Here is a 25097-nt window from a genome sequence, read left to right as displayed (position 1 = left end):
ATGCTATAGGATTTTTACAGGATGAAAATGGAGAAATGGTAAGAGAGGATGTTGAGAAGGCCGATCATTTTAATTCCTATTTTGCATCTGTTTTCTCTCAGAAAGAAAATGTAACATCAACTGATCTTCACTGTCCTTTTAAAGGAATAGATGAATCCAAGTTATCAGTAAACAGAAAGATTGTGAGGGAATATTTAGCTAACATAAATGAGTTCAAGTCTCCAGGTCCAGATGAATTACACCCCAGAGTACTGAAGGAGATTGTAGAAGAAATTTTAGAACCACTCTCCATAATCTTTGAAAATTCTTGGAGAACAGGAGAAGTCCCAGAAGACTGGAGAAGAGCAAATGTTGTTCCTATCTTCAAAAAGGGGAAGAAGGTGGACCCAGGGAACTATAGGCCGGTGAGTCTGACTTCTATACCAGGAAAGATCTTTGAACAAATTATTAAACAACATGTATGTAAGTACATGGATAAGAATGAAGTGATTAACCAGAGTCAGCATGGGTTTGTAACTAACAAGTCATGTCAGACTAACTTAATTTCCTTCTATGACAGAATCACTGACTGGGTGGATCAGGGAAATGCTGTAGATATAGTATATCTTGACTTCAGCAAAGCATTTGACAAAGTATCTCACATCATCCTTATTGAAAAAATGACCAAGTATGCAATGGACCAGGCAACTGTTAGGTGGATTCATAACTGGCTTAGTGATCGGACTCAAAGGGTGGTTGTAAATGGCTTCACATCCAGCTGGATGAATGTCTCAAGTGGGGTACCACAGGGCTCCGTCCTGGGACCTGTATTGTTCAACATCTTTATCAATGATTTAGATGAAGGAATTGAGGTAAACTGATTAAATTTGCTGATGACACAAAGCTAGGAGGGATAGCTAATACTAGAGAAGAGAGAGAGAGGATTCAAAAAGACCTAAATAAACTGGAGCAGTGGGCAGCAACCAACAGAATGGTTTTTAACAGGGAAAAATGCAAAGTACTACATCTGGGCAATAAAAATGAAAAAAGCATATACAGAATGGGAGGAATAGAGCTAAGCAACAGTACATGTGAAAAAGACTTAGGTATACTAATAGATCATAGACTGAACATGAGTCAACAGTGTGATGCAGCAGCAAAAAAGGCAAATACAATTCTGGGATGTATTAACAGAAGCATACAGTCTAGATCACGTGAAGTCATTATCGGTCTTTACTCCTCTTTGGTCAGACCTCATCTGGAATACTGTGTACAGTTTTGGGCACCACATTTTAAAAAAGACATAGACAAACTGGAGCAAGTTCAGAGAAGAGCGACCAGAATGGTGACTGGTCTGCAAACCATGTCCTATGAGGAACGGTTGCAGGATTTGGGAATGTTTAGCTTGCAAAAAAGAAGACTGAGAGGAGACTTAATAGCTGTCTACAAATATGTCAAGGGCTGTCACATTGTAGAAGGATCATCTTTATTCTCATTTGCACAAGGAAAGACTAGAAGCAATGGGATGAAACTAAATGGGAGGAGACACAGATTAGATATTAGAAAAAACTTTTTGACAGTTAGGGTGATTAATGAGTGGAACAGGCTGCCACGAGAGGTGGTGAGTTCCCCTTCAATGGACGTCTTCAAACAGAGGCTGGACAGACATCTGTCTGAGATGATCTAGTGAATCCTGCTTTGAGCAGGGGGTTGGACCAGATGACCCAGGAGGTCCCTTCCAACTCTACCATTCTATGATTCTATGATTCTATGATTCTAACTGACGCACCTCCTTGAGGTTCTTCAGCTCCAGCCACTTCTGGATGGCAGTGACTTTCTCTGGGTCTGGTGCTACCCCTTCTGGACTGACAATGTGCCCCAGGTACTGTACCTTTCTCTTGAGCAGGTGGCACTTTGAGGGCTTCAATTTCATCCCGCACCGGGACAGTGACTCAAATACCTCTGCCAGGTGTTTCAAGTGGTCCTCGTACGTTCTGGAGTACACTATTACATCGTCCAGGTAAAGTAACACAGTCTCGAAGTTGCTGTGTCCCAGGCAGCACTCCATCAATCTCTGGAACGTCCCGGTGGCATTGCAGAGTCCAAACGGCATACTGTTGAACTCGCAGAGTCCCATCGGAGTAGTGAAGGCTGTCTTCTCCCGATCCTCCTCAGCCACAGCTACTTGCCAGTACCCTCTAGTGAGGTCAAGGGTGGAAAAGTAATTTGCAGACTTTAAGGCAGCTAGGGACTCCTCTATGCGTGGTAAAGGGTATGCATCTTTATGTGTAATGCGATTTACTTGTCGGTAATCTACACACATTCTCATGCTCCCGTCCTTTTTCCTAACTAGCACTAGGGGAGCTGCCCAGGGACTACAACTATCCCTTACTACCCCCGCCTTTCTCATGTCATGCATTATCTCCTTAGCCTTCTGGTAGTGTGCTGGTGGTATAGGCCTGTAACGTTCTTTGATTGGGGGATGGTCGCCTGTGGTGATATGATGTTGAACCCCCTTAATCCTCCCAAAGTCAAGTGGATGTTTATCGAACACCTGCGAGTATTCTTGAACCACCCGGTGTACACCCTGTTTCTGATGGGCAGGAGTGGTGTCTGTCCCAACATGGAGCTGTTGACACCAGTCCTCCACCTGGGTTGCAGGGTCATTATCCTTCACTTCGTCTGGTGAGGTTAAGGACTCCGCCTCATGAATGCAGTTGTTATTTACAGCTTGTAATTTGGCAACAGTGGCATAACGTGGCAATCTGACCTCGTCTTCCCCACAGTTGAGAAGACGGACGGGCACCCTCCCATTGCGTACATCTATCACTCCTCTGGCGGTTAAGAGCGTGGGTCTGTGCTCGGAGCAAAGGGGTTCTACTACCGCCTGGTAGCTCTGTCCTCTAATACCTATAGCAGCTCTACACCAGATAAGCATTTCACACATTGGAGGGATGACAATGGGTATGGGGTCCGTCACCCGCACATTACCGATTTCACCGTCTGCTAACCTTACTTGCTGTTGGTACATCAGGACTCGGATCTCCTTCTGCAGCGCTCTCCTCTGTCTTGGTCTGGCTGTGTCAGCTATCTGTTGGAGCAAGAACACAACTTCTCCCAAACTGTTACCAACAATGTTAGTGCCTCGTACAATATACGGATTGGTGTCATCAGCATTAGTCTCTACTACAATTAGCCCCTGGTCCTTCAGCTCCACTCTCCCCACTTTTACAGTCACATTCTTAACCCCGATTAGGTTAAGGGGGAGTCCATTTGAGGCATAAACAGAAAGATTTGGAGCTGGCGGATGTAGGTCGTCCATGGACCAGAACCTCTTGTAGAGGACGTCAGGCATGATGGTTACCTGAGATCCTGTGTCCAGCAGAGCGTGCGTCGGGATCCCGTCCAACACCATGGATAGGAAAGGTCTTCCTCCGACGAACCTGTTGTACCAGTCTGATGGGCCTGGGGAGTTTACTCCTGGGTGTCGGCCCTCGGACCCAGGGTTTTCTCGTTTAAAGGACAATTCTGGGCGGTGTGTCCGGTTTTGAGGCAGCGGCAGCAGGTAGGGTCCTTCTGTGGACGGCGCTGGTCACTGGTCCTCGTAGAGGGTGGTGTTGGCCTCCTCCTCCTTTGCATCCAGGGGACATCCTCAGGGCTATCGGCTAACAGGATCTTCCCTCCTTCCTCAGGCTCCGTCCGCAGCTGCAGAGCACTCAGTACAGTGGTCAGGGTTTTACTCAATTGGCGCACTTCAGAGCGAAGACTGTCCAGCTCTCTAGGGGACGTTGCAGGAACCTTGGCTTCAGCAGCCACTGGGGAAAAGGTGGGTGTAGCAGGCTCTGGGGTAGCCCCACCCTGGTAACACTGGATGGCATTTGTTTCCAGGGACTGCAGTCCTTTTATAGCCATGTCCTTAAGATTGTCAAAGGTGGCATCTGGATGATCCAGGAACCACCAGCGCACAGTCCTGCTCTCCTCTGGAAACCTCAGTCCCCGGACAAACTGTTCCTTCAGCATTTTGTTTTCATTTTCAATGCTGGTCGGACTTACCTGCTTCAGAGCCCGTAGGGCCCCTTGTAGATGCCAGGCGTAGTCCCGAACATTGTCCTCCAGCTGTTGAGAACAGTTGTAGAACCTCACCTGGAGGTCCGCCTCAGTATGATCCTCAAAAATGGTCTGTAGCTGTTGAAAGATTGCGGACACTGACTCCTGGTCTGCGGCCGACCATGTTTCCACTTCCTGCTCCGCAGCACCGGTCAGTTGTCCTAATATAACGGCGGCTCTTTGTTTGCCTGTCATAGAGTACATGTCTAAGAAACCACATATCTTCTGTTTGAATCCAGACAGGGTATCGGGTTTGCCGTTGTACTGGGGGAGCCACTTTGCTCCAGGAATGTACGGTAGAGTTATTGGAATGACAGGGGTTACAGGCGCTGCTGGTGGAGCGGCCGCTTCAACCTGCTCGGCGTCGGGCGCGGGTTGAACATCAGGGCCGTTAACCAGTATTCCGGCGTTGTGCTGTTCATCGGACATTCTGGCGCCCCCTAGCTAACCGTGGCCTACCTTCTAATTTTTCTTCCGGTAGGCCACAGCTCTGCAGGTGAAAGTCGTCTTCATGACCTTGCGTCGCTTGCGTCTTACGTCAGAGCGTTCAGCGACGCTCCTTCCAGGACCTGGCGCTTCCTGGTTTGACGTTGAGGCGTGGGGCGTGTCCGAAGCTTCGTTCGCTTTTGCAGGTACGCCCCTCAGTTTCCCGCGGTTACGCCCTTCTTCTTGCTCGGCAGCCCAACAATGGTGGCAATCTTCACCACAGTCAAATATACAGTTCACTTCAATAAAGGCACACAGTACCCGGTGGCAACGTGCATAACACTTCGTCATTGCAGCGGGCACGCGATCCTGTTCGTGACGCCAGGAGAGATGACTAGCCCAGGGGATGGGGATGACTCGGTACCCGGGCCTTTGCCTGGCCTTGGGGATGTCGCAGTGGTCGGCTCCCAGGCCCGTACCCTGGGGTCACTCTTTAAAAAGGGGCTATTAGGTTTTTTAGTTTTAGGAAAGTTTGTGATGCCACCTACGGCTTCTGGTGAGAATCACCAGCGCTGCGCAGTCCACTGAGGCCGTTGATAAGACAGCTCGATGGTATAGCTCCCCACAGGTGGAGCTGGGCCTCAGGGTAGCGTACGGAGAGGGGGATGCAGGACAGGTGAGACCCAGCTGGGTCAGAGCAAGAACAGGGACAGACACGATAGTCACTTCAGTACCTTTTACTGATGGAAATTCAGGCATGTCCTGGAGCACTGTAGGGTGAAGGGTGCATATCAGGATCCTCCCCAATGAGCAGGTGTAGGGCCTCCTGTTACTTGCCTCTGCGTAGTAAGTTTCTGACCTACCTGGAGCTAGGCCTAACTTTGTCTCTGTCCTGCGCTGGCTGACCTTGTGGTAGGGCCTTTTTTGGAATACACGCTCCTCAGCTTGCAGGGCCTATGTGTCTCCCGGCTCTGTTACGTATCAGCACTTTAGCGATCCTGGGACCTGTAGTTCTCCAGGGATTTCGGTTATGCCTTACTGGGTCTTAGAGATCCCGGTAAGCTCGGACCCAGTGTCCGGTAACTGCTTCGGGGGGAGACGGTTAAGCTCCTCTGCCCCCTATGTACTAACTCTCCACTCGCCTTCGGCCTACTTTGGCCCACACTAGGCTCTACACACTAACGGCAGCTTACCGCGCTTCACCGATCTTATGGCGCCGGCACACCTAAATCTCACTATTCTGAGCTACAACTGAGTCTGGGCTGTGCTCCACTGCAGACTGACCTCTCTCAGGCTTCTCTACTGCAGGAACTCTCTCAATGGACTCCACTAGACTGAGCTCGACTCTGTATTCAGACCTGTACTTGCTGAACTCTCCAGAGGAACCGAACTGCCTGGCTTCACCTTCCCTATTTATATCCCTATCGGGCTCCCTCTGCTGGTCTGAGGTGGAAGGTGGAGATGTGTGAATGTTTATGGGGGCCTCTTGTGGAGGAATCCATCAATGCACTCTTCCAGGATCTGTGATACCAAGCACAGCTGGGTGTCACAAGGAGACTTTGTGCAGCAGGCCTTCATGGTAAAGTAGCTGCTAGGAAACCACTGCTAAGGACAGGCAATAAGCAGAAGAGACTTGTTTGGGCTAAAGAACACAAGGAATGGACATTAGACCAGTGGAAATCTGTGCTTTGGTCTGATGAGTCCAAATTTGAGATCTTTGATTCCAACCACCGTGTCTTTGTGCGACGCAGAAAAGGTGAACGGATGGACTCTACAGGCCTGGTTCCCACCATGAAGCATGGAGGAGGAGGTGTGATGGTGTGGGGGTGCTTTGCTGGTGACACTGTTGGGGATTTATTCAAAATTGAAGGCATACTGAACCAGCATGGCTACCACAGCATCTTGCAGCGGCATGCTTTTCCATCCAGTTTGCGTTTAGTTGGACCATCATTTATTTTTCAACAGGACAATGACCCCAAACACACCTCCAGGCTGTGTAAGGGCTATTTGACCAAGAGGGAGAGTGATGGGGTGCTACGCCAGATGACCTGGCCTCCACAGTCACCAGATCTGAACCCAATCGAGATGGTTTGGGGTGAGCTGGACCGCAAAGTGAAGGCAAAAGGGCCAACAAGTGCAAAGCATCTCTGGGAACTCCTACCTCTTGACTACCTCTTGAAGCTCATCAAGAGAATGCCAAGAGTGTGCAAAGCAGTCATCAAAGCAAAAGGTGGCTACTTTGAAGAACCTAGAATATAAGACATATTTTCAGCTCTTCCACACTTTTTTGTTAAGTATATAATTCCACATGTGTTAATTCATAGTTTTGATGCCTTCAGTGTGAATGTACAATTTTCATAGTCATGAAAATACAGAAAAATCTTTAAATGAGAAGGTGTGTCCAAACTTTTGGTCTGTACTGTATATTCACCATAAAGTGGCTGAATTGCTCCGCTGACGTATTTTGCGCGGGATTGCTCTGCTGACGTATTTTGTGTGGGATTGCTCCGCTGACTTATTTTGTGCGGGATTACTCCGCTGACGTATTTTGTGCGGGATTGCTCCGCTGATGTTTTTGGTGCGGGATTGCTCCGCTGACATTTTTTGTGCGGGATTACTCCGCTGACGTATTTTGTGCGGGATTGCTCCGCTGACGTTTTTTGTGCGGTATTGCTCCGCTAACATTTTTTTTGTGCGGGATTGCTCCACTGACGTATTTTATATAAATATTCAGTAGAAAGTGGCTGATTGCTCTGCTGACGTATTTATATATATATATATATATATATATATATATATATATATATATATATATATATATATTCAGTATAGAGTGGCTGGATTGCTCCGCTGACGTATTTTATGAGGGATTGCTCCGCTGATGTATGTTGTGCGGGATTATTCCGCTGACGTTTTTTGTGCGGGATTGCTCCGCTGACGTTCTTTGTGCAGGATTACTCTGCTGACGTATTTTGTGCGGGATTGCTCCGCTGATGTTTTTTGTGCGGGATTATTCCGCTGACGTATTTTGTGCGGGATTGCTCCACTGACGTTTTTTGTGCGGGATTGCTCCGATGACGTTTTTTGTGGGGGATTGCTCCGCTGACGTTTTTTGTGCGGGATTGCTCCGCTGACGTATTTTGTGCGGGATTACTCTGCTGACGTATTTTGTGAGGGATTGCTCCGCTGACGTTTTTTTGTGCGGGATTGCTCCGCTGACTTATTTTATTTATATATTCAGTAGAAAGTGGCTGGATTGCTCCGCTGACGTATTATATATATATATATATATATATATATATATATATATTCAGTATATGGATTGCTCCGCTGACGTATTATATATTTATATTCAGTAGAAAGTGGCTGGATTGCTCTGCTGATGTATTTTATGAGGGATTGCTCCGCTGACATACTTTGTGCGGGATTGCTCCGCTGACGTATTTTGTGCGGGATTGCTCCGCTGACGTTTTTTTTGTGTGGGATTGCTCCGCTGACTTATTTTATTTATATATTCAGTAGAAAGTGGCTGGATTGCTCCGCTGACGTATTTTATATTCATATTCAGTAGAAAGTGGCTGGATTGCTCCGCTGACGTATTTTATGAGGGATTGCTCCGCTGACGTACTTTGTGCGGGATTGCTCCGCTGACGTATTTTGTGCGGGATTGCTCCGATGACTTTTTTTGTGCGGGATTGCTCCGCTGACGTATTTTGTGCAGGATTGCTCCGCTGACGTATTTTGTGCGGGATTGCTCCGCTGACGAATTTTGTGCGGGATTGCTCCGCTGACATATTTTGTGCGGGATTGCTCCGCTGACGAATTTTGTGCGGGATTGCTCCGCTGACATATTTTGTGCGGGATTACTCCGCTGACGTATTTTGTGCGGGATTGCTCTGCTGATGTTTTTTGTGCGGGATTGCTCCGCTGATGTATTTTGTACGGGATTACTCTGCTGAAGTATTTTGTGAGGGATTGCTCCGCTGAAGTTTTTTGTGCGGGATTGCTCCGCTGACGTTTTTTGTGCGGGATTGCTCTGCTGAAGTTTTTTTTTTGCGGGATTGCTCCGCTGACGTATTTTATATATATATATATATTCAGTATAAAGTGGCTGGATTGCTCTGCTGACGTATATTATGAGGGATTGCTCCGATGACTTTTTTTGTGCGGGATTACTCCGCTGACTTTTTTTGTGCGGGATTACTCCGCTGACGCAGTTTGTGCGGGATTGCTCCGCTGACGTTTTTTGTGCGGGATTGCTCCGCTGACGTATTTTGTGCGGGATTGCTCCGCTGACGTATTTTGTGCGGGATTGCTCCGCTGACCTATTTTGTGCGGGATTGCTCCGCTGACGTTATTTTGTGCAGGATTGCTCCGCTGACGTTTTTTTGTGCGGGATTGCTCCGCTGACTGTGTTGGAGTACTCTGATAAATATTCTATAAAGTAGATATATATACAGTACAGACCAAAAGTTTGGATACACCTTCTGATTTAAAGATTTTTCTGACTATAAAAATTGTACATTCACACTGAAAGCATCAAAACTATGAATTAACACATGTGGAATTATATACTTAACAAAAAGTGTGAAACAACTGAAAATATGTCTTATATTCTAGGTTCTTCAAAGTAGCCACCTTTTGCTTTGATGACTGCTTTGCACACTCTTGGCATTCTCTTGACGAGCTTCAATAGGTAGTCACCGGAAATGGTCTTCCAAATATCTGGAAGGAGTTCCCAGAGATGCTTTGCACTTGTTGGCCCTTTTGCCTTCACTTTGCGGTCCAGCTCACCCCAAACCATCTCGATTGGGTTCAGGTCTGTTGACTGTGGAGGCCAGGTCATCTGGCGTAGCACTCCATCACTCTCCTTCTTGGTCAAATAGCTCTTACACAGCCTGGAGGTGTGTTTGGGGTCATTGTCCTGTTGAAAAATAAATGATGGTCCATCTAAACGCAAACCGGATGGAATAGCATGCCGCTGCAAGATGCTGTGGTAGCCATGCTGGTTCAGTATGCCTTCAATTTTGAATAAATCCCCATCAGTGTCACCAGCAAAGCACCCCCACATCATCACACCTCCCCCTCCATGCTTCACGGTGGGGACCAGGCATGTAGAGTCCATCCGTTCATCTTTTCTGCGTCGCACAAAGACACGGTGGTTGGAACCAAAGGTCTCCAATTTGGACTCATCAGACCAAAGCATAGATTTCCACTGGTCTAATGTCCATTCCTTGTGTTCTTTAGCAAAACAAGTCTCTTCTGCTTGTTGCCTGTGACGCGCCCCCTGGGCCTGCGTTGTGGATGCACGTGTGCGGGAGTACCCGGAGCCGGAGCGCTGGGGGGTGTAGTCTTCCGTGGCGGTGACCCGGTCCGTGCCCAGGGCGGTCAAACCAGTGGCTATTTTAGTATTATGAAAATTGTCTGACTACGCCACCCGTGGATTGCGGTCAATGGGGACCGCCGCTGCTGGGCAGACCGCTGAGGCTGGTATTATGTGTGCAGCTTAGAATGGGATGACTCCCCACGGGAGGAGTATAGCCTCAGGGCAGTTAGTATGGAGATGATGGGAGTGATGGTGCGCGAGTGTCCCAGCACCAGTTGTGCTGGTGCGGTGAAGAAGCACAGAGACGTTGGGTTGCAGTTTCCAATGCTTTCCTCACAGTTGTTATTCGTGTCAATCCTGCAGGCGATGACTGCCCAAGCCGTGCTGTGTCCACCAGGCAGGGGACTCGACCAACTCCCAGGCAATTCCAGAGCGTGACACAGGGCTCCCTTCTTTTCCTTTCTCTGGCCGTCCCCACCAGTGACCCACCTTTGTCCAGCTTCCTCGGGCCTTCTATTGGCGAAACCTATCTCCGGTTTCCCTGACCCTATATGGTATGCTTTCCTGGGGGATGTAGTGAGGGGTCGCACCAAGATGTGGTCACAATCTCCGGTCTTTGGCTGAGGAATTTGTTGCCTCCACCAATTTGGGTTCCGGTACCCTGCTCTGCAAACCTGTCACCCGCAATCTCCTGGGTCCTTAGGGTTCCCTCTGTCCTCGTGTCTCTGGGCCTTTCTTGATGTTCTTGTTCCTTTCATACTTTCCTTTCTGTTCCTTCTTCTCTCTCTCTCTCTCTCTCAGGCCCCGGCCTCCTGACAAGGCCTGCCTGGGGAGCAGAGCCCATGCAGCAGCTCTGCTCCTTGTCACTCCTCCTCAGACTGCACAGACTTCCCTTCTCTCTGAACAGACTCCTCTATCTAAGATGGTGCCCACCTTTTATACCTCCCTCTAGCCATGAGCCCATGTGACTAGCAACCAATGGGCTCCTGCCTATGCCCAGAAACCCTCCCCTATCTGCTCCTACACCACAGGGTTTTCCTCCCCCCCTTCCCCACTCCAGCCAGGGACAGAAGCGATCGTGCCTGCACTTCTGTGGGAGCACCGTTGAGCTGTCCCTCGGAAATGGGGTGTGTGTGGTGCATGCAGCCTAACGAGTCCTGGTCCACACTCCATCCTTACCCGGGAGTGGAATATCACACCTCTGGTTTGAGGTGCAATACCCCTGTAGCAGCCAAGCCCTCGGGGTGCTACATTCCCCCCTGGTAAATCACAGCACGTCCTCGGGCTGGAAAAGAGCAAAACAATTTAAAACATACAAATTTTTAAAGTGCACTCGCATATACGACATTAACCAAAAACTCATCCCTTTATGGGAGATACTCTTTTCTTAGAACGTTACTGGCATAATCATTCTAAAACATTTTGCTAATGCCACCGGAACTCTTTTTGTATAAACACCATATAAAACTTTGGCATTTCTATTTTAGCAGCACATAGACTTTTCACATTCAGGCATTTTCAAGTAAAACATTTTCAAAACATATTCTTGAGGTAGACGTTGCGGGTTTTGTATAAAACCATTAGCAAAATTAAACCCAAAAACATAATTGCTGGAGGCAAACCAGGGCCCATGGAAATCCACAAGCACAACCGTGTCAAACCAGCAACATAGCTCCAGAACACATAAACAACAGAAGATGGAAATGGAGCTTTTAGCAAAATGCAATTAGAAAAAAGATTTTATTATTGGTATAAATACATTAAAGTACATGTAAAATCCATAAGGACAAATATAAATACTGATGTGTGCAAGAGAGAACAGAAGACCCCCCCCAACAACAGGCCTCAGGTAGGCATCATTACAGTGCAAAATACTATGCATACCCAACCACAGGGGAGCAATGAATATTGCTAAGGTACCCCATGCTCTATATAAAAATTCAAAGTACTATTGGGAAATAGGCGATGCAAGAGAGTACATAGAAAGCTGAATGATAGTACATCAAACAAAATGATCAAGGCACTAACCCAAGAGCTGAGAACTCCCCATAAGGGGAAGAGAAGGGTACAAAGAGTACAGAAAACACCTACCTGGACGCGCGTGCGCCGCTTCTAGCAGCGTCATTGGTTGGCGGCCGGTCACGTGTTACTGCACGTGACCGGTTGCCAAGGATACTTAAAGGTCCTGGATGGATTGCATTACACCGTCCCTTGAGAAAGCAACGCATTGTCCACGCGAAACGCGCATTGGGTAGGTGTTTTCTGTACTCTTTGTACCCTTCTTGGGTATGCATAGTGTTCACTATTTGCTGTACATCATATTTTGCACTGTAATGATGCCTACCTGAGGCCTGTTGTTGGGGGGGGTCTTCTGTTCTCTCTTGCACACATCAGTATTTATATTTGTCCTTATGGATTTTACATGTACTTTAATGTATTTATACCAATAATAAAATCTTTTTTCTAATTGCATTTTGCTAAAAGCTCCATTTCCGTCTTGTGTTGTTTTTGTATAAAACCAGTAGGGGGCACTTTAAGAAGCGCAACTATTTACAGGATGGTCGCTCTCAGTCCTCGGCCAGTGGGGATAGGGGAATGGCTGCTCACAGTCCTCAGCCTGGTTAGGGATTAGGGGCACACAGGTAACAGTCCTTTAACAGTTCCACACTAGTCCCAACGGGGACCACACTCCAATCAGTAACAGTTCTCATACCCCGACGGGTAACTATATACAGTTACAATTTTACCATTCACTGGTAACGGTGTCCTCCTGTTGCTCCATGCTCTTCCGGGTAATCTTCAGGTCCGTCCGGACCCTCAGGGTACTCTGTGTCTGGGTGGTACTGCAGTTCCTCCTCCGTGAGCCGGTGAACGTGGAGGGCGTACGGTCCTTTTGCGCCTGGGGGGTTCAGGTCTTGCAACCGGGCCTGGAGAGGGCCGCCGTTGATGACGCCCGGGATCAGAGGGTGCGACTTTGGGTCAGGGCGCGGGCTGGTGGTGGCAGCGCCCAGGGCTGGAGGGCTCAGCAGCAGGGCTTGTTGCGGGGTCTGGAGCAGGTCGGTGTCTGCAGCGCCCGGGATCGGCGGCTCCACCAGGAGGTCCGGGAGCAGGCTGACGCTGGCAGCGTCCGGGACAGGGAGACTCCACTTACCTGCTCCCGCGACTGCTCCTGCATCACGCGTCTTCTCCTGGCGCTGGTCGGGGCCCGCGATGGTTGGGGCACTGCCGATGCTGGGCAGCTTAGTCAGCTGCCGGTCCGCCATCTTGCCCTCTATTCTTGATGTCCTCCTCCCCCCTGGTTAACCGTGGCCTACATTCCGGCGATCCTCTTCTGTAGGCCGCGGCTCCGCTGATGATGGTCTGCGTTGAGGACCTTTACGTCGCGCTCTGGTGACGTCAGCGTCGCTCCCTCTCCTTCCAGGACCTTGCGCAGGGTCAGTGCGTGGGGCGGAGCTTCGGATCTCGCGCGCTTTCGGCGTGCCCACCCCTCTTCTTCCCGCGCGGCGTCCCAAAGATGGCGTCCGATGGCGGGAAGCGGCTGCGGATGGCGGGAAGACGGCAGAAGATGGCGGGAAACAACCCAAGATGGCGTCCGATGGTGGGAAACGACTCCGGACGGCGGGAAACTTCTCTCAGGTAAGTGCAAAAGTCTTTTTTCAGGCACGCAATACCCGTTGGGGCGGGTTGGTTTGAATCCTGCCGACTACGCCAAAAGATGACGCGCCCCCTGGGCCTGTGTTGTGCAGGGGATACCCGGAGCCGGATCGCTGGGGGTTGTAGTCTCCGTGGCGCTGACCCGGTCCGTGCCCAGGGTGGTCAATTCAGTGGAAGTCTTAATAGTGTTATAATAGTCCGACTACGCCACCCGTGGATTGCGGTCAGTGGGGACCGCCGCTGCAGAGCAGACCGCTGAGGCTGGTATTATGTGTGCAGCTTAGAATGGGATGACTCCCCACGGGAGGAGTATAGCCTCAGGGCAGTTAGTGTGGATGATGGGAGTGATGGTGTGAGCATCCCAGTACTAATGGTGCTGGTGCAGCGATGAAGCACAGAGACGTGGGGTTGCAGTTTCCAATGCTTTACTCACAGTTGTTATTCGTGTCAATCCTGCAGGCGATGACTGCCCAAGCCGTGCTGCGTCCACCAGGCAGGGGACTCGACCAACTCCCAGGCAATTCCAGAGCGTGGCACAGGGCTCCCTTCTTTTCCTTTCTCTGGCCGTCCCCACCAGTGACCCACCTTTGTCCAGCTTCCTCGGGCCTTCTATTGGCGAAACCTATCTCCGGTTTCCCTGACCCTATATGGTATGCTTTCCTGGTGGATGTAGTGAGGGGTCGCACCAAGATGTGGTCACTACCTCTGGTCTTTGGCTGAGGAATTTGTTGCCTCCACCAATTTGGGTTCCGGTACCCTGCTCTGCCAACCCATCACCCGCAATCTCCTGGGTCCTTAGGGTTCCCTCTGTCCTCGTGTCTCTGGGCCTTTCTTGATGTTCTTGTTCCTTTCATACTTTCCTTTCTCTTCCTTCTTCTCTCTCTCTCTCTCTCAGGCCCCGGCCTCCTGACAAGGCCTGCCTGGGGAGCAGAGCCCATGCAGCAGCTCTGCTCCTTGTCACTCCTCCTCAGACTGCACAGACTTCCCTTCTCCCTGAACAGACTCCTCTATCTAAGATGGTGCCCACCTTTTATACCTCCCTCTAGCCATGAGCCCATGTGACTAGCAACCAATGGGCTCCTGCCTATGCCCAGAAACCCTCCCCTATCTGCTCCTACACCACAGGGATTCCCCCCCCCCCTTCCCCACTGCAGCCAGGGACAGAAGCGATCGTGCCTGCACTTCTGTGGGAGCACCTTTGAGCTGTCCCTCGGAAATGGGGTGTGTGTGGTGCATGCAGCCTAACGAGTCCTGGTCCACACTCCATCCTTACTCGGGAGTGGAATATCACACCTCTGGTTTGAGGTGCAATACCCCTGTAGCAGCCGAGCCCTCGGGGTGCTACACCTGTCCTTAGCAGTAGTTTCCTAGCAGCTATTTTACCATGAAGGCCTGCTGCACAAAGTCTTCTCTTAACAGCTGTTGAAGAGATGTGTCTGCTGCTAGAACTCTGTGTGGCATTGACCTGGTCTCTAATCTGAGCTGCTGTTAACCTGCGATTTCTGAGGCTGGTGACCCGGATAAACTTATCCTCAGAAGCAGAGGTGACTCTTGGTCTTCCTTTCCTGGGGCGGTCCTCATGTGAGCCAGTTTCTTTGTAGCGCTTGAAAGTTTTTGCAACTGCACTTGGGGACACTTTCAAAGTTTTCCCAATTTTTCGGACTGACTGACCTTCATTTGTTAAAGTAATGATGGCCAATCGTTTTTCTTTACTTAGCTGCTTTTTTCATGCCATAATACAAATTCTAACAGTCTATTCAGTAGGACTATCAGCTGTGTATCCACCTGACTTCTGCACAACACAACTGATGGTCCCAACCCCATTTATAAGGCAAGAAATCCCACTTATTAAACCTGACAGGGCACACCTGTGAAGTGAAAACCATTTCCGGTGACTACCTCTTGAAGCTCATCAAGAGAATGCCAAGAGTGTGCAAAGCAGTCATCAAAGCAAAAGGTGGCTACTTTGAAGAACCTAGGATATAAGACATATTTTCAGTTGTTTCACACTTTTTTGTTAAGTATATAATTCCACATGTGTTAATTCAAAGTTTTGATGCCTTCAGTGTGAATGTACAATTTTCAAAGTCATGAAAATACAGAAAAATCTTTAAATGAGAACGTGTGTCCAAACTTTTGGTCTGTACTGTATGTATATTTATATATAGTATCTTCTTTAGATATATATAGATATATGTGTAATATATATATCTATATATTCTACAAAATGTTTTTCTTTAAGATAGAGACCGGAGGCACTGTGTGACGCAGAAATCTTTGCCTTTAAAATGGCGGCGAAGTGTGGGGGTACGTTACATATTTAAATTATTAGTGATGTCAGGAGAGGGCGGGGGAGGGCGGGAGTGAACACTGATGCCAGATCAGGGCCTGCGCAGACCGCGCTTTCCGGCGGCAGGGGTACGTAACATATTTAAATTTTAAGTGATGTCATGAGAGGGCGGGGGAGAACTGTGACGCCGGATTAGCGCCTGCTCAGTCCGCGCTTTCCGGCGCAAGTGTGTCTTCAATGGGTCTGTTGTAGACACACTTGCAATGTGTCTTCAATAAAACGGCGCCGGAAGCGAACTATGCGCATGCGCCGGTACCGACGGTGGATCCCGGCCTTCTGCCCGAAGAGACGCCGCGGCAACTGACCTCCCGCATAGGTAAGTTGTTATGGTGCCGGAGATAGCAGTATGCATCCAGGGCTTACGCATACCACGATCTCCGGCGCCACAATCCACATCCTCGTTTGGGGATGCGTGCCTCTGCGGGGTCCAGACTATGCAGGCGCGTCGCGCTTGCGCAGTCTATCGAAGCTTCAGACAGAGGGATGCATCCCCGATTATATTATAGATACTCTACTGAAATTGATGCCACTTTGGTTTTAGGCCCTAATTTTTTAAAATTTGAACACTCCTGATTGAGTCTCCATCTATTACGTTTGCTGTAGTGGAAGAGATTTCGGTCTCCATTAAATTTCTTCTACTCTGGTGAAATTGATGCCACTTTGGTAGTGTTAGGCCCTAATTTAGTGAAATGTGAACACTCCTGATTGAGTCTCCATCTACTGGTTTGGCTGTAGTGGAATGAGTGTCGGTCCTCATTATAATAGATATACTCTATTGAAATTAATTCTTTGGTGCAGATTAGTGATGAGCGAGCATGCTCGGTACTCGCCCGAGCATCTCGCCGAGTATTTCCGGGGTTGCTCGGCGGGAGCTCGGGTCCCCTCCCTGCATGTTTGGCGCTCTTTAGAGAGCCAATGAACATGCAGGGATTGTCTGCCACACACTGTAATGCCACAGCCATGTTGGTTGTGGCATTACAGTGATTGGCTGGCTGCACAGCGTCATCAGATCTATATCAGACCTGGCGCCGCCATGCTCGTCACAGTCTACTCCGGTATCAGGCAGTGTAAGGAGAGGTGCTGCTGAGTTAGGGAGAGATTTGCTTGTTTCTTAGTTAGTGTGGGTATACCACCATATATTATACACATATCCATCTCAACTAAAATACTTTTTAAGGACTAATTCAGCTGCATAGATATCTGTGCTAGGCAGGCAGGCTGTGTATGTGGCAGACTGCTGTGCATATAGCAAGAGGATCCATTCCAGTTCTGTCTGCTGCTGGTGCTTTTACAGATATTTCTAGAAATAGCCCCAGATATCAGGGGCGAGGAATAATTTTTTTTGGATCTTAATCTTGATTATTTCTGGCCTCCATTAAAATTTTGTTGCAGTGTGTTAGCGAAGTTATTGACACCAGTTCACTGTTAAAAATAGTTACCTACAGGCCAGCTATTTAATACTGTGGTTTGTCCGTCACACAGATCACATATAACTGCACTGAAAATTCTGCCATTTCTGGCCTCCACTGAAATTTTGTTGCAGTGTGTTAGCGAATTTATTGACACCAGTTCGCTGTTAATAATAGTTACCTATAGGCTAGCTATTTAAAACTGTGGTTTTCGGTCACACATATCACATATCACTGCGATTCAAATCCAGCCATTTGCAGTTAATGTGGAAAATATTGTCCTCCATTTAAAATGGGCAAGGCGTGTGGCAAGGGACGGGGAAGTGGACATGATGGTGATGATGGTGCATGCAGAGGACGAGGCCGTTGGATAGCTGAAATTGTGCCACAACAAACACCCACATCTTCTCGCTCGACCTTCCTGTCCCAATTAATAGGGGACCGCAGAACACCACTATTGAACACAGAGCAGTGTGAAAAGGTTATTCGTTGGATAGCAGATAATGCTTCCAGTCACTTAGCCACCACCACCACCACCCTGTCTTCCACACGGTCAAGTCTCAGTAGCCATGAGTCTGGACTGCATATTCATCACCCTGATCCTCCGTCCTCCCACCATGCCGAGTGCCCGGAGACAACTGATCCTACACTTGGACAATCTGAAGAGCTGTTCACTTTTCCATTTGTAGATTCGGGCCCCTCGCCCGGTCCACTTGAAGCAGGTCAAGAGGAGATAGCATGTAGCGATGCCCAAATATTTGAGAAGCCATGGTCACACGGTGGAAAATTGTCACAAGAGGTGGACTATGATGAAAAACAATTGCCAGAAAGTCAGGAGGAGGACAAGGGTGCGGAAGTGGAAGACGAGGTGGTGGATGAAATAGCAACTGACCCAATCTGGCAGGGGGACATACAGAGTGATGATAGCAGCACACAGAGGGAGGGAGGCATAGCACCACAACAGGCAGGAAGAAGCAGTGTGGTGACTACAGACAGAAGGTGGGCAATCGCTCCTTGTAACATCAACATGATGAAAGTTGCCAGTACAACTGTTAGGTCTTCCTGAGTCTGGTTGTTTTTAAAGACTCTGACGATAACCCCAAAAAGGCCATTTACACCTCCTGCCAGGCCAGCATCAGCAGGGGTAGCAAAAATAGTAGCCTTACCACCACCATAAAGATCAGGCACATGGCAGCAAAGCACCTGACTAAGTGGGCTGAACCCCACGGTCCAGGAACAGTGTCTGCGGGTGGCACCACCGCTTCTTCCGCTGTTGTACGTGCAAGCCAATCCTCTCTCCATGGCTCATGCGAAGATGCCTCCTGCTCTGCACCTGTCGTCGAACACTCTTAACTAGCACCATCTGCAAGCACGTCCATGTCCTGGTCCCAGCGCAGCGTTCAGTTGTTCCTAACTCAGTCCTTGGAACGCAAGCGCAAATACGCAGCCAAAGCCTTACACTGCTAAATTCACACATTTCGTGACTGCTTGTGCTCGAAATGTTGCCTTTTAGGCTCGTGGAGAAGCTTTCCGCAACCTGATGGTGGCCATCCTTCGGTACTCGGTCCCCAGCCGCCACGATGTCTCCCGGTGTGTCGTCCCCGCATTACATGAGCATGTGTCCCACAACATTAGCCGTGCCCTCAACAACGCAGTTACTGGGAAAGTCCACCTAACCAAGGACACGTGGACAAGTTCTTGTGGGCAGGGACGGTACATCTCGCTGACGGCACACTGGGTTTACATAGTGGAAGTCGGGACCCAGATGGACCTTGGGACGGAACACATCCTCCTGACGCTGAAGATTGCGGGCCATAGGTCAATCAGGGTTGCCCAAACATTCTACAGCTCCTGCACCTCCTCCTCCTCTTCTTCAGCATCCATCTCCGAAATTACCACATCAGTCGCAAGCTGGAAGCACTGCAGCACTCCTTGGCCAAGCGGCAACAGGCTGAGCTGAAGCTAATATGCTTAGGTGACAAACAACACAACGCTGAAGAGTTACGGACTGCTCTGAAAGAGCAAGCAGATCTGTGGCTGACACCGCTGAACCTACAGCAAGGCATGCTCGTGTGTGACAATGGCGGGAACCTGGAGGCGACTCTGAGGCGAGGTGAGCTCACACAGGTACCATACCATGTGCTTAACCTCATGGTTCAGCAGTTTCTCAAAACATACCCAGAGCTGTCGCATCTCTGCTTGTCAAAGTACGCCACCTGTGTGCCCATTTTAGAAAGTCACCTACAGCTTCCGCCGCCCTTGCCGTGTTTCAGCAGCGTTTGTAACTTCCGGCTCACCGACTGGTGTGTGATGTCCCCACGCGTTGGAACTCTACATTGCAGATGCTGGAAAGGATTTGTGAGCAGAAAAGGGCAGTTGTTGACTACCAGCATCAACAAGGCCGTCGGTATTCAGTTCAGACTCCACACATAAGACATCAGGAGTGGACATGGATGTCTGACATAGAATCATAGAATCATAGAATGGTAGAGTTAGAGGGGACCTCCTGAGTCATCTGGTCCAACCCCCTGCTCAAAGCAGGATTTACTAAATCATCTCAGACAGATATCTGTCCAGCCTCTGTTTGAAGGCGTCCATTGAAGTGGAACTCACCACCTCTCGTGGCAGCCTGTTCCACTCATTGATCACCCTAACTGTCAAAAAGTTTTTTCTAATATCTAATCTGTGTCTCCTCCCATTCAGTTTCATCCCATTGCTTCTAGTCTTTCCTTGTGCAAATGAGAATAAAGATGATCCTTCTACAATGTGACAGCCCTTGAGATATTTGTAGACAGCTATTAAGTCTCCTCTCAGTCTTCTTTTTTGCAAGCTAAACATTCCCAAATCCTGTAACCGTTCCTCATAGGACATGGTTTGCAGACCGGTCACCATTCTTGTCGCTCTTCTCTGAACTTGCTCCAGTGTGTCGATGTCTTTTTTAAAATGTGGTGCCCAAAACAGGACTCAGTATTCCAGATGAGGTCTGACCAAAGAGGAGTAAAGTCCGATAATGACTTCACGTGATCTAGACTGTATGCTTCTGTTAATACATCCCAGAATTGTATTTGCCTTTTTTGCTGCTGCATCACACTGTTGACTCATGTTCAGTCTATGATCTATTAGTATACCTAAGTCTTTTTCACATGTACTGTTGCTTAGCCTATTCCTCCCATTTTGTATATGCTTTTTTCATTTTTATTGCCCAGATGTAGTACTTTGCATTTTTCCCTGTTAAAAAACATTCTGTTAGTTACTGCCCACTGCTCCAGTTTATTTAGGTCTTTCTGAATCCTCTCTCTCTCTTCTCTAGTATTAGCTATCCCTCCTAGCTTTGTGTCATCAGCAAATTTAATCAGTTTACCGTCAATTCCTTCATCTAAATCATTGATAAAGATGTTGAACAATACAGGTCCCAGGACAGAGCCCTGTGGTACCACACTTGAGACATTCATCCAACTGGATGTGAAGCCACTTACGACCACTCTTTGAGTCCGATCACTAAGCCAGTTATGAATCCACCTAACAGTGGCCTTGTCCATTCCATACTTGGTAATTTTTTCAATAAGGATGGTGTGAGATACTTTGTCAAATGCTTTGCTGAAGTCAAGATATACTATATCTACAGCATTTCCCTGATCCACCCAGTCAGTGATTCTGTCATAGAAGGAAATTAAGTTAGTCTGACATATGTACCGTCCTCCAAAACTTTGAGGACTCCATCAAGATGGTAAGCGGTGATGGTACCATTGTTAGTCACCATCCCGCTTCTCTGTCTTCTGAAATGCTCTCTGCTCACAATCAAAGTGGATGCATTGGAGGCGGAGCATGATGAGATGCAACAAGGAACCATACAGGGTGATTCCACACATCCCAGCCTCATGTCATCCTAATGTGGATTGGGTGATAATGAGAAAGAGGAGGAGGAGCTAGTTTCATGCGCTATAGACGGTACTACCTGCACAACTGTCATACCGTCTGTTCAGCGTGGATGGCCGGAGGACAGGGAGGAGGAGGAGAGCATGATCAGTCATCCTCTTGGTGAGGACATGGAAGTCTTGCCTGTTAGCAGTCTGGCACACATGGCTGAGTTTATGTTAAGCTGCCTGTCTCGTGACCCTCGTGTTCTCCAAATTTTGGGTGACAGTCATTACTGGTTGGCTACACTTCTAGACCCACGTTACAAGAAGAACTTTTTATCTCTTTTTCCCGAGGCGGACAGGTTTACTAAAATAGGGCAGTACCAGAAGGCCCTTGTTGCGGAATTATTTAAAAAATTCCCAGCTGAAAACGCTGGCGGCAGAGGTCACAGTTCGTTGGACAACCAAGGAGTACAGGCGAGAGAGACACAACTCCAATCGAGCAGAGACAGGGGAACACTTTCAAAGTTCTGGGACAGTTTTCTCAGACCCTCCCATTGCACAGGCCCTGAGGCGCGGGGTACTCTCACAAGGAGTGCAAAGTTTGGGAAGATGGTGTGGGAGTACCTTGCCGACTCTACCAACATCCTCCGTGATTCCTCTGTGCCTTATAATTATTGGGTATGCAAGCTGGAAACGTGGCATGAACTGGCTTTCTATGCCTTGGAGGTCCTGGCCTGCCCTGCCCTTAGCGTTTTGTCAGAGCGGGTTTTTAGTGCCGCTGGTGGAATTATAAGAGCATCCGCCTGTCAACTGAAAATGCTGACAGGGTGACTCTTATAAAAATGAACAAGGGCTGGAATGGGCCAGACTTCTCAACACCACCAAATGATAGCAGCGTAACATAGTAAAATCCAGTGTTTTTTTTGGGAGGTCTATTCCCATGCACCTCTTCACACCTACACATGGGTATACGCTTCCTGATTTTGTCTATTTGCTCTTGTCCTCCTCCTTCTCCTCATCCTCCATCACCATATCATTTACCACTAGGCATGAGCGAACATTTCAATGTTCGGTTCGGAAAAATTTGCCGAACAAATTGATATTCGCCGAATTTATTAGCCGAATGTTTGTTGAACATTCCGAATCCCATATGAGTCAATGGGGGGACCAAAACAGTGCACATGCAACACCTAGAAACGGGATTAAAAGCTGCCAAAAACCATCAAATTAGGTGTTTACATGAGGGAAGTGCCATCAATTGACCCACTCTGGGTACTTTAATTATTATTACTGTGATAGCGACATTTATTCAGTTGCGCTTTGCATATCAAAATGGGTCACCGACTGGAACAACAAGAGAGAGGACCCTGCCTGAAAGGGCACACTGTCATGAAAGTGGTTTGTGTAACCACTGTGCCACGGTCCCCGGAGAGCCAGGAGGGGCATGACTAACTGAGCACCGGACTGTTAACTAGAGCCTCTGATGGTGAGGTTAGACTTGGCTCTTGATTAACTTCAGGTGCCACTCCAGGACAGACCAATGGACGCACAGCAGCTGGACCCAGTAGGGCCGACTTGATGATGCAGAAGGCAGAGTCTGTATCAGAGTGCAGCAGGCAGAGTCTGTATCAGGAGTGCAGCAGGCAGAGTCTGTATCAGGAGTGCAGCGGGCAGAGTCTGTATCAGGAGAGCAGCGGGCAGAGTCTGTATCAGGAGAGCAGCGGGCAGAGTCTGTATCAGGATTGCAGCGGGCAGAGTCTGTATCAGGAGTGCAGCAGGCAGAGTCTGTATCAGGAGTGTAGCGGACAGAGTCGGTATCAGGAGTGCAGCGGGCAGAGTCTGTATCGGGAGTGCAGCGGGTAGAGTGTGTATCAGGAGTGCAGCGGGCAGGGTCTGTATCAGGAGTGCAGCAAGGACTGGTACGCAACGTTACACAACTTTGACTACAGAACAGGAAGGTTTCACTACAGCCAGCCCAAAAGATGGCGACCCAATCAGGATTCCCCACATTTAAAAAAATTTGCGACAGATGCCAGCAAAGTGGTATCAATTTCACTACTGTATGAACAGTGTAAATAAGACCCACACCTCATCCAGTACAGCCAACCCAGGAGATGGAGACCTAACCCGGAGTGTTCACATTGCCCTAAATGTAGGCCTATCACCACCGAAGTGGCATCAATGTCATCAGACTACAATTAGTTTAAGGCCGACCCATACCTGTCTCACTACAGCCAACCCAGAAGATGCAGACTCAATCGGAAGTGCTTAAATATAAAAAAATAGGGACTAAGACCACCATTTCCATGGCCAACAGATTGGCGATGGTGGAGTTCAACCTCTTAGCTTTGTCATGTGTAAGAGGAAAAAATCTTTTACGTGACCACAACTGCGGGACCGAGGGCTGGCTAAGGTGCTGAGAGAGGGCGGAGTATGGTGAACCGGAAAAACTGGTGGAGCGTGAGTGAGGTGCTGATGTTACGGTGGATTGAAAAACATGCGTTGTGCTCGGTAAAACAAACACACCAGGCGTGTCTGCTTACGTTACATCTGACAGACTGTCACTCAGCCTGACTGGAGCGGGTAAAGAACAGGAGTTTTTGCGATGGGAGACCTGTGTGACAATACTTGGCACAGTTGAGGAGGAGGAAGAAGCAGCAGATACGTTTGATGGGGCAGCTGATGGTTGTTAAGGTGCGCTGGTCCGCATTCCAGCGCGGTAAGATTCCCAGCGTAAAGACTGTTTGAGCATGTGAACGTTCATGCATGTAGTAGTCAAATTATTGCAGTTTTTCCGTCTACTGAGTTTTTTATCGCAAAGTTTGCTGATAACGTGAGTTGGATCATCCTTTGTAGTGACAAAAAAGGCCCATGCTAGGCAACCCTTGCTGCCCCTGCGAGCTGCAGACCTGTGACTGCTGCTGGCCACAGCCACAGTTGTGGTTAAGGATGCAGTGCTCCTCATGCTTGCATCTGACTCGCCCCCTGGGCCGTGGGGCACTCGGATCCGGGCAATAGGGAGACGATGGGGGTAGTAGTGGCGACCCGGTTCCGTGGCTCAGGGTGGTCAGGCCAATGGTAGTCTGCTACGTTCTGCTGATAATGTCCGACTATGCCACCCGTGGATTGCGGTTATTAGGAACTGCCGCTGCATGCAGACCGCTGGGGCTGATGAGGTGTGCAGCTAGGGTAGTGTGACTCCCCACGGGAAGAGTGCGGCCCCAGGGCAGTATAATGGATGGTGGGAGTGATGGTGGTGAGAGTCCCAGTACCGGTAGTGCTGGAGGCGCGAAGGAGCACACAGACAATAGGTTGCAGTCCAGGGTCTTTACTGAAACAGGTAAACTGACCCATAAACAGTCCCAGCTAGGAGGGGACCTGGATGTCTGAGAGCAACGGGGAAATTGGCCCTGGTCAGCGTGAGGGTGTAGGCCTACCGTGCTTTCTGCGCTCCTTCTGGCTATCTCCTCGTTATAGGGTAACAGCCCACGTTTCCAAGCTTTCCGTGTATTCTCGCCTGTATGGCCTGCGACGTGGGTTCCTTTCTGCTCCCAGCCTTGTACGGCTTTACTGGTCCCTTCGGTTGTGGCAGGGCCTCCAGGCTTCTTAGGAAAAAGGAATATACAGTCCCTTGCGGACTGGTTCTCTGCTGGAGGATGTAGAATCCTCCCAGCCTCAGACACCAAAGTCTGGTAAAGTCAGTCTCTTATCTGCCAAGACAGGCTTGCTTCGCCTCTTGTCTCTGGCTTGTGGCTCTCCTCCTGACACACTTCCTCTTAGGTGCAGTGCAACTGTCTGTCCCTGCTCTGCTCTGGGACAAGTCTCAGTGCTGAGACAGGCCATCAAGTTCTCCCTAACCCTGCCCCCAGTACCAGCTTTTATAGGGGCAGCCTGCTCCCCCTACTGGCCTGAGACAGGAGGCATTGCATGCTAATGTTCCCCTGACCAGAGAACCTCCCCCTTGCTCTCAGACACAGCTTTAATTA

General features: G+C 49.0%; 1 protein-coding gene across 3 annotated transcripts in view; it reads left to right on the top strand.

Moving 5' to 3' along the window:
• LOC141265120 (ATP-binding cassette sub-family B member 5-like) overlaps nt 1-25097 on the top strand; it is a 1140380-nt gene that overhangs the window by 767785 nt on the left and 347498 nt on the right. For 2 of the 3 annotated variants that reach the window (XM_073677789.1, XM_073677790.1), the window contains one exon: nt 102-404. The exons of the other annotated variant lie outside the window; for it this stretch is intronic. In XM_073677789.1, the coding sequence (XP_073533890.1) occupies nt 102-404 (303 nt within the window). The remainder of the gene's footprint in view (nt 1-101; nt 405-25097) is intronic. 3 annotated transcript variants of the gene reach the window in all.

The sequence above is a fragment of the Phyllobates terribilis genome, unplaced genomic scaffold, assembly GCF_046119375.1.
Source record: "Phyllobates terribilis strain yellow unplaced genomic scaffold, ASM4611937v1 Scaffold_4__5_contigs__length_816908805, whole genome shotgun sequence".
In the NCBI taxonomy this organism is placed as follows: Eukaryota; Metazoa; Chordata; class Amphibia; order Anura; family Dendrobatidae; genus Phyllobates; species Phyllobates terribilis.
The sequence above is the reverse complement of the archived record's forward strand: the minus strand, read 5'-3'. Positions and strand labels throughout refer to the sequence as shown.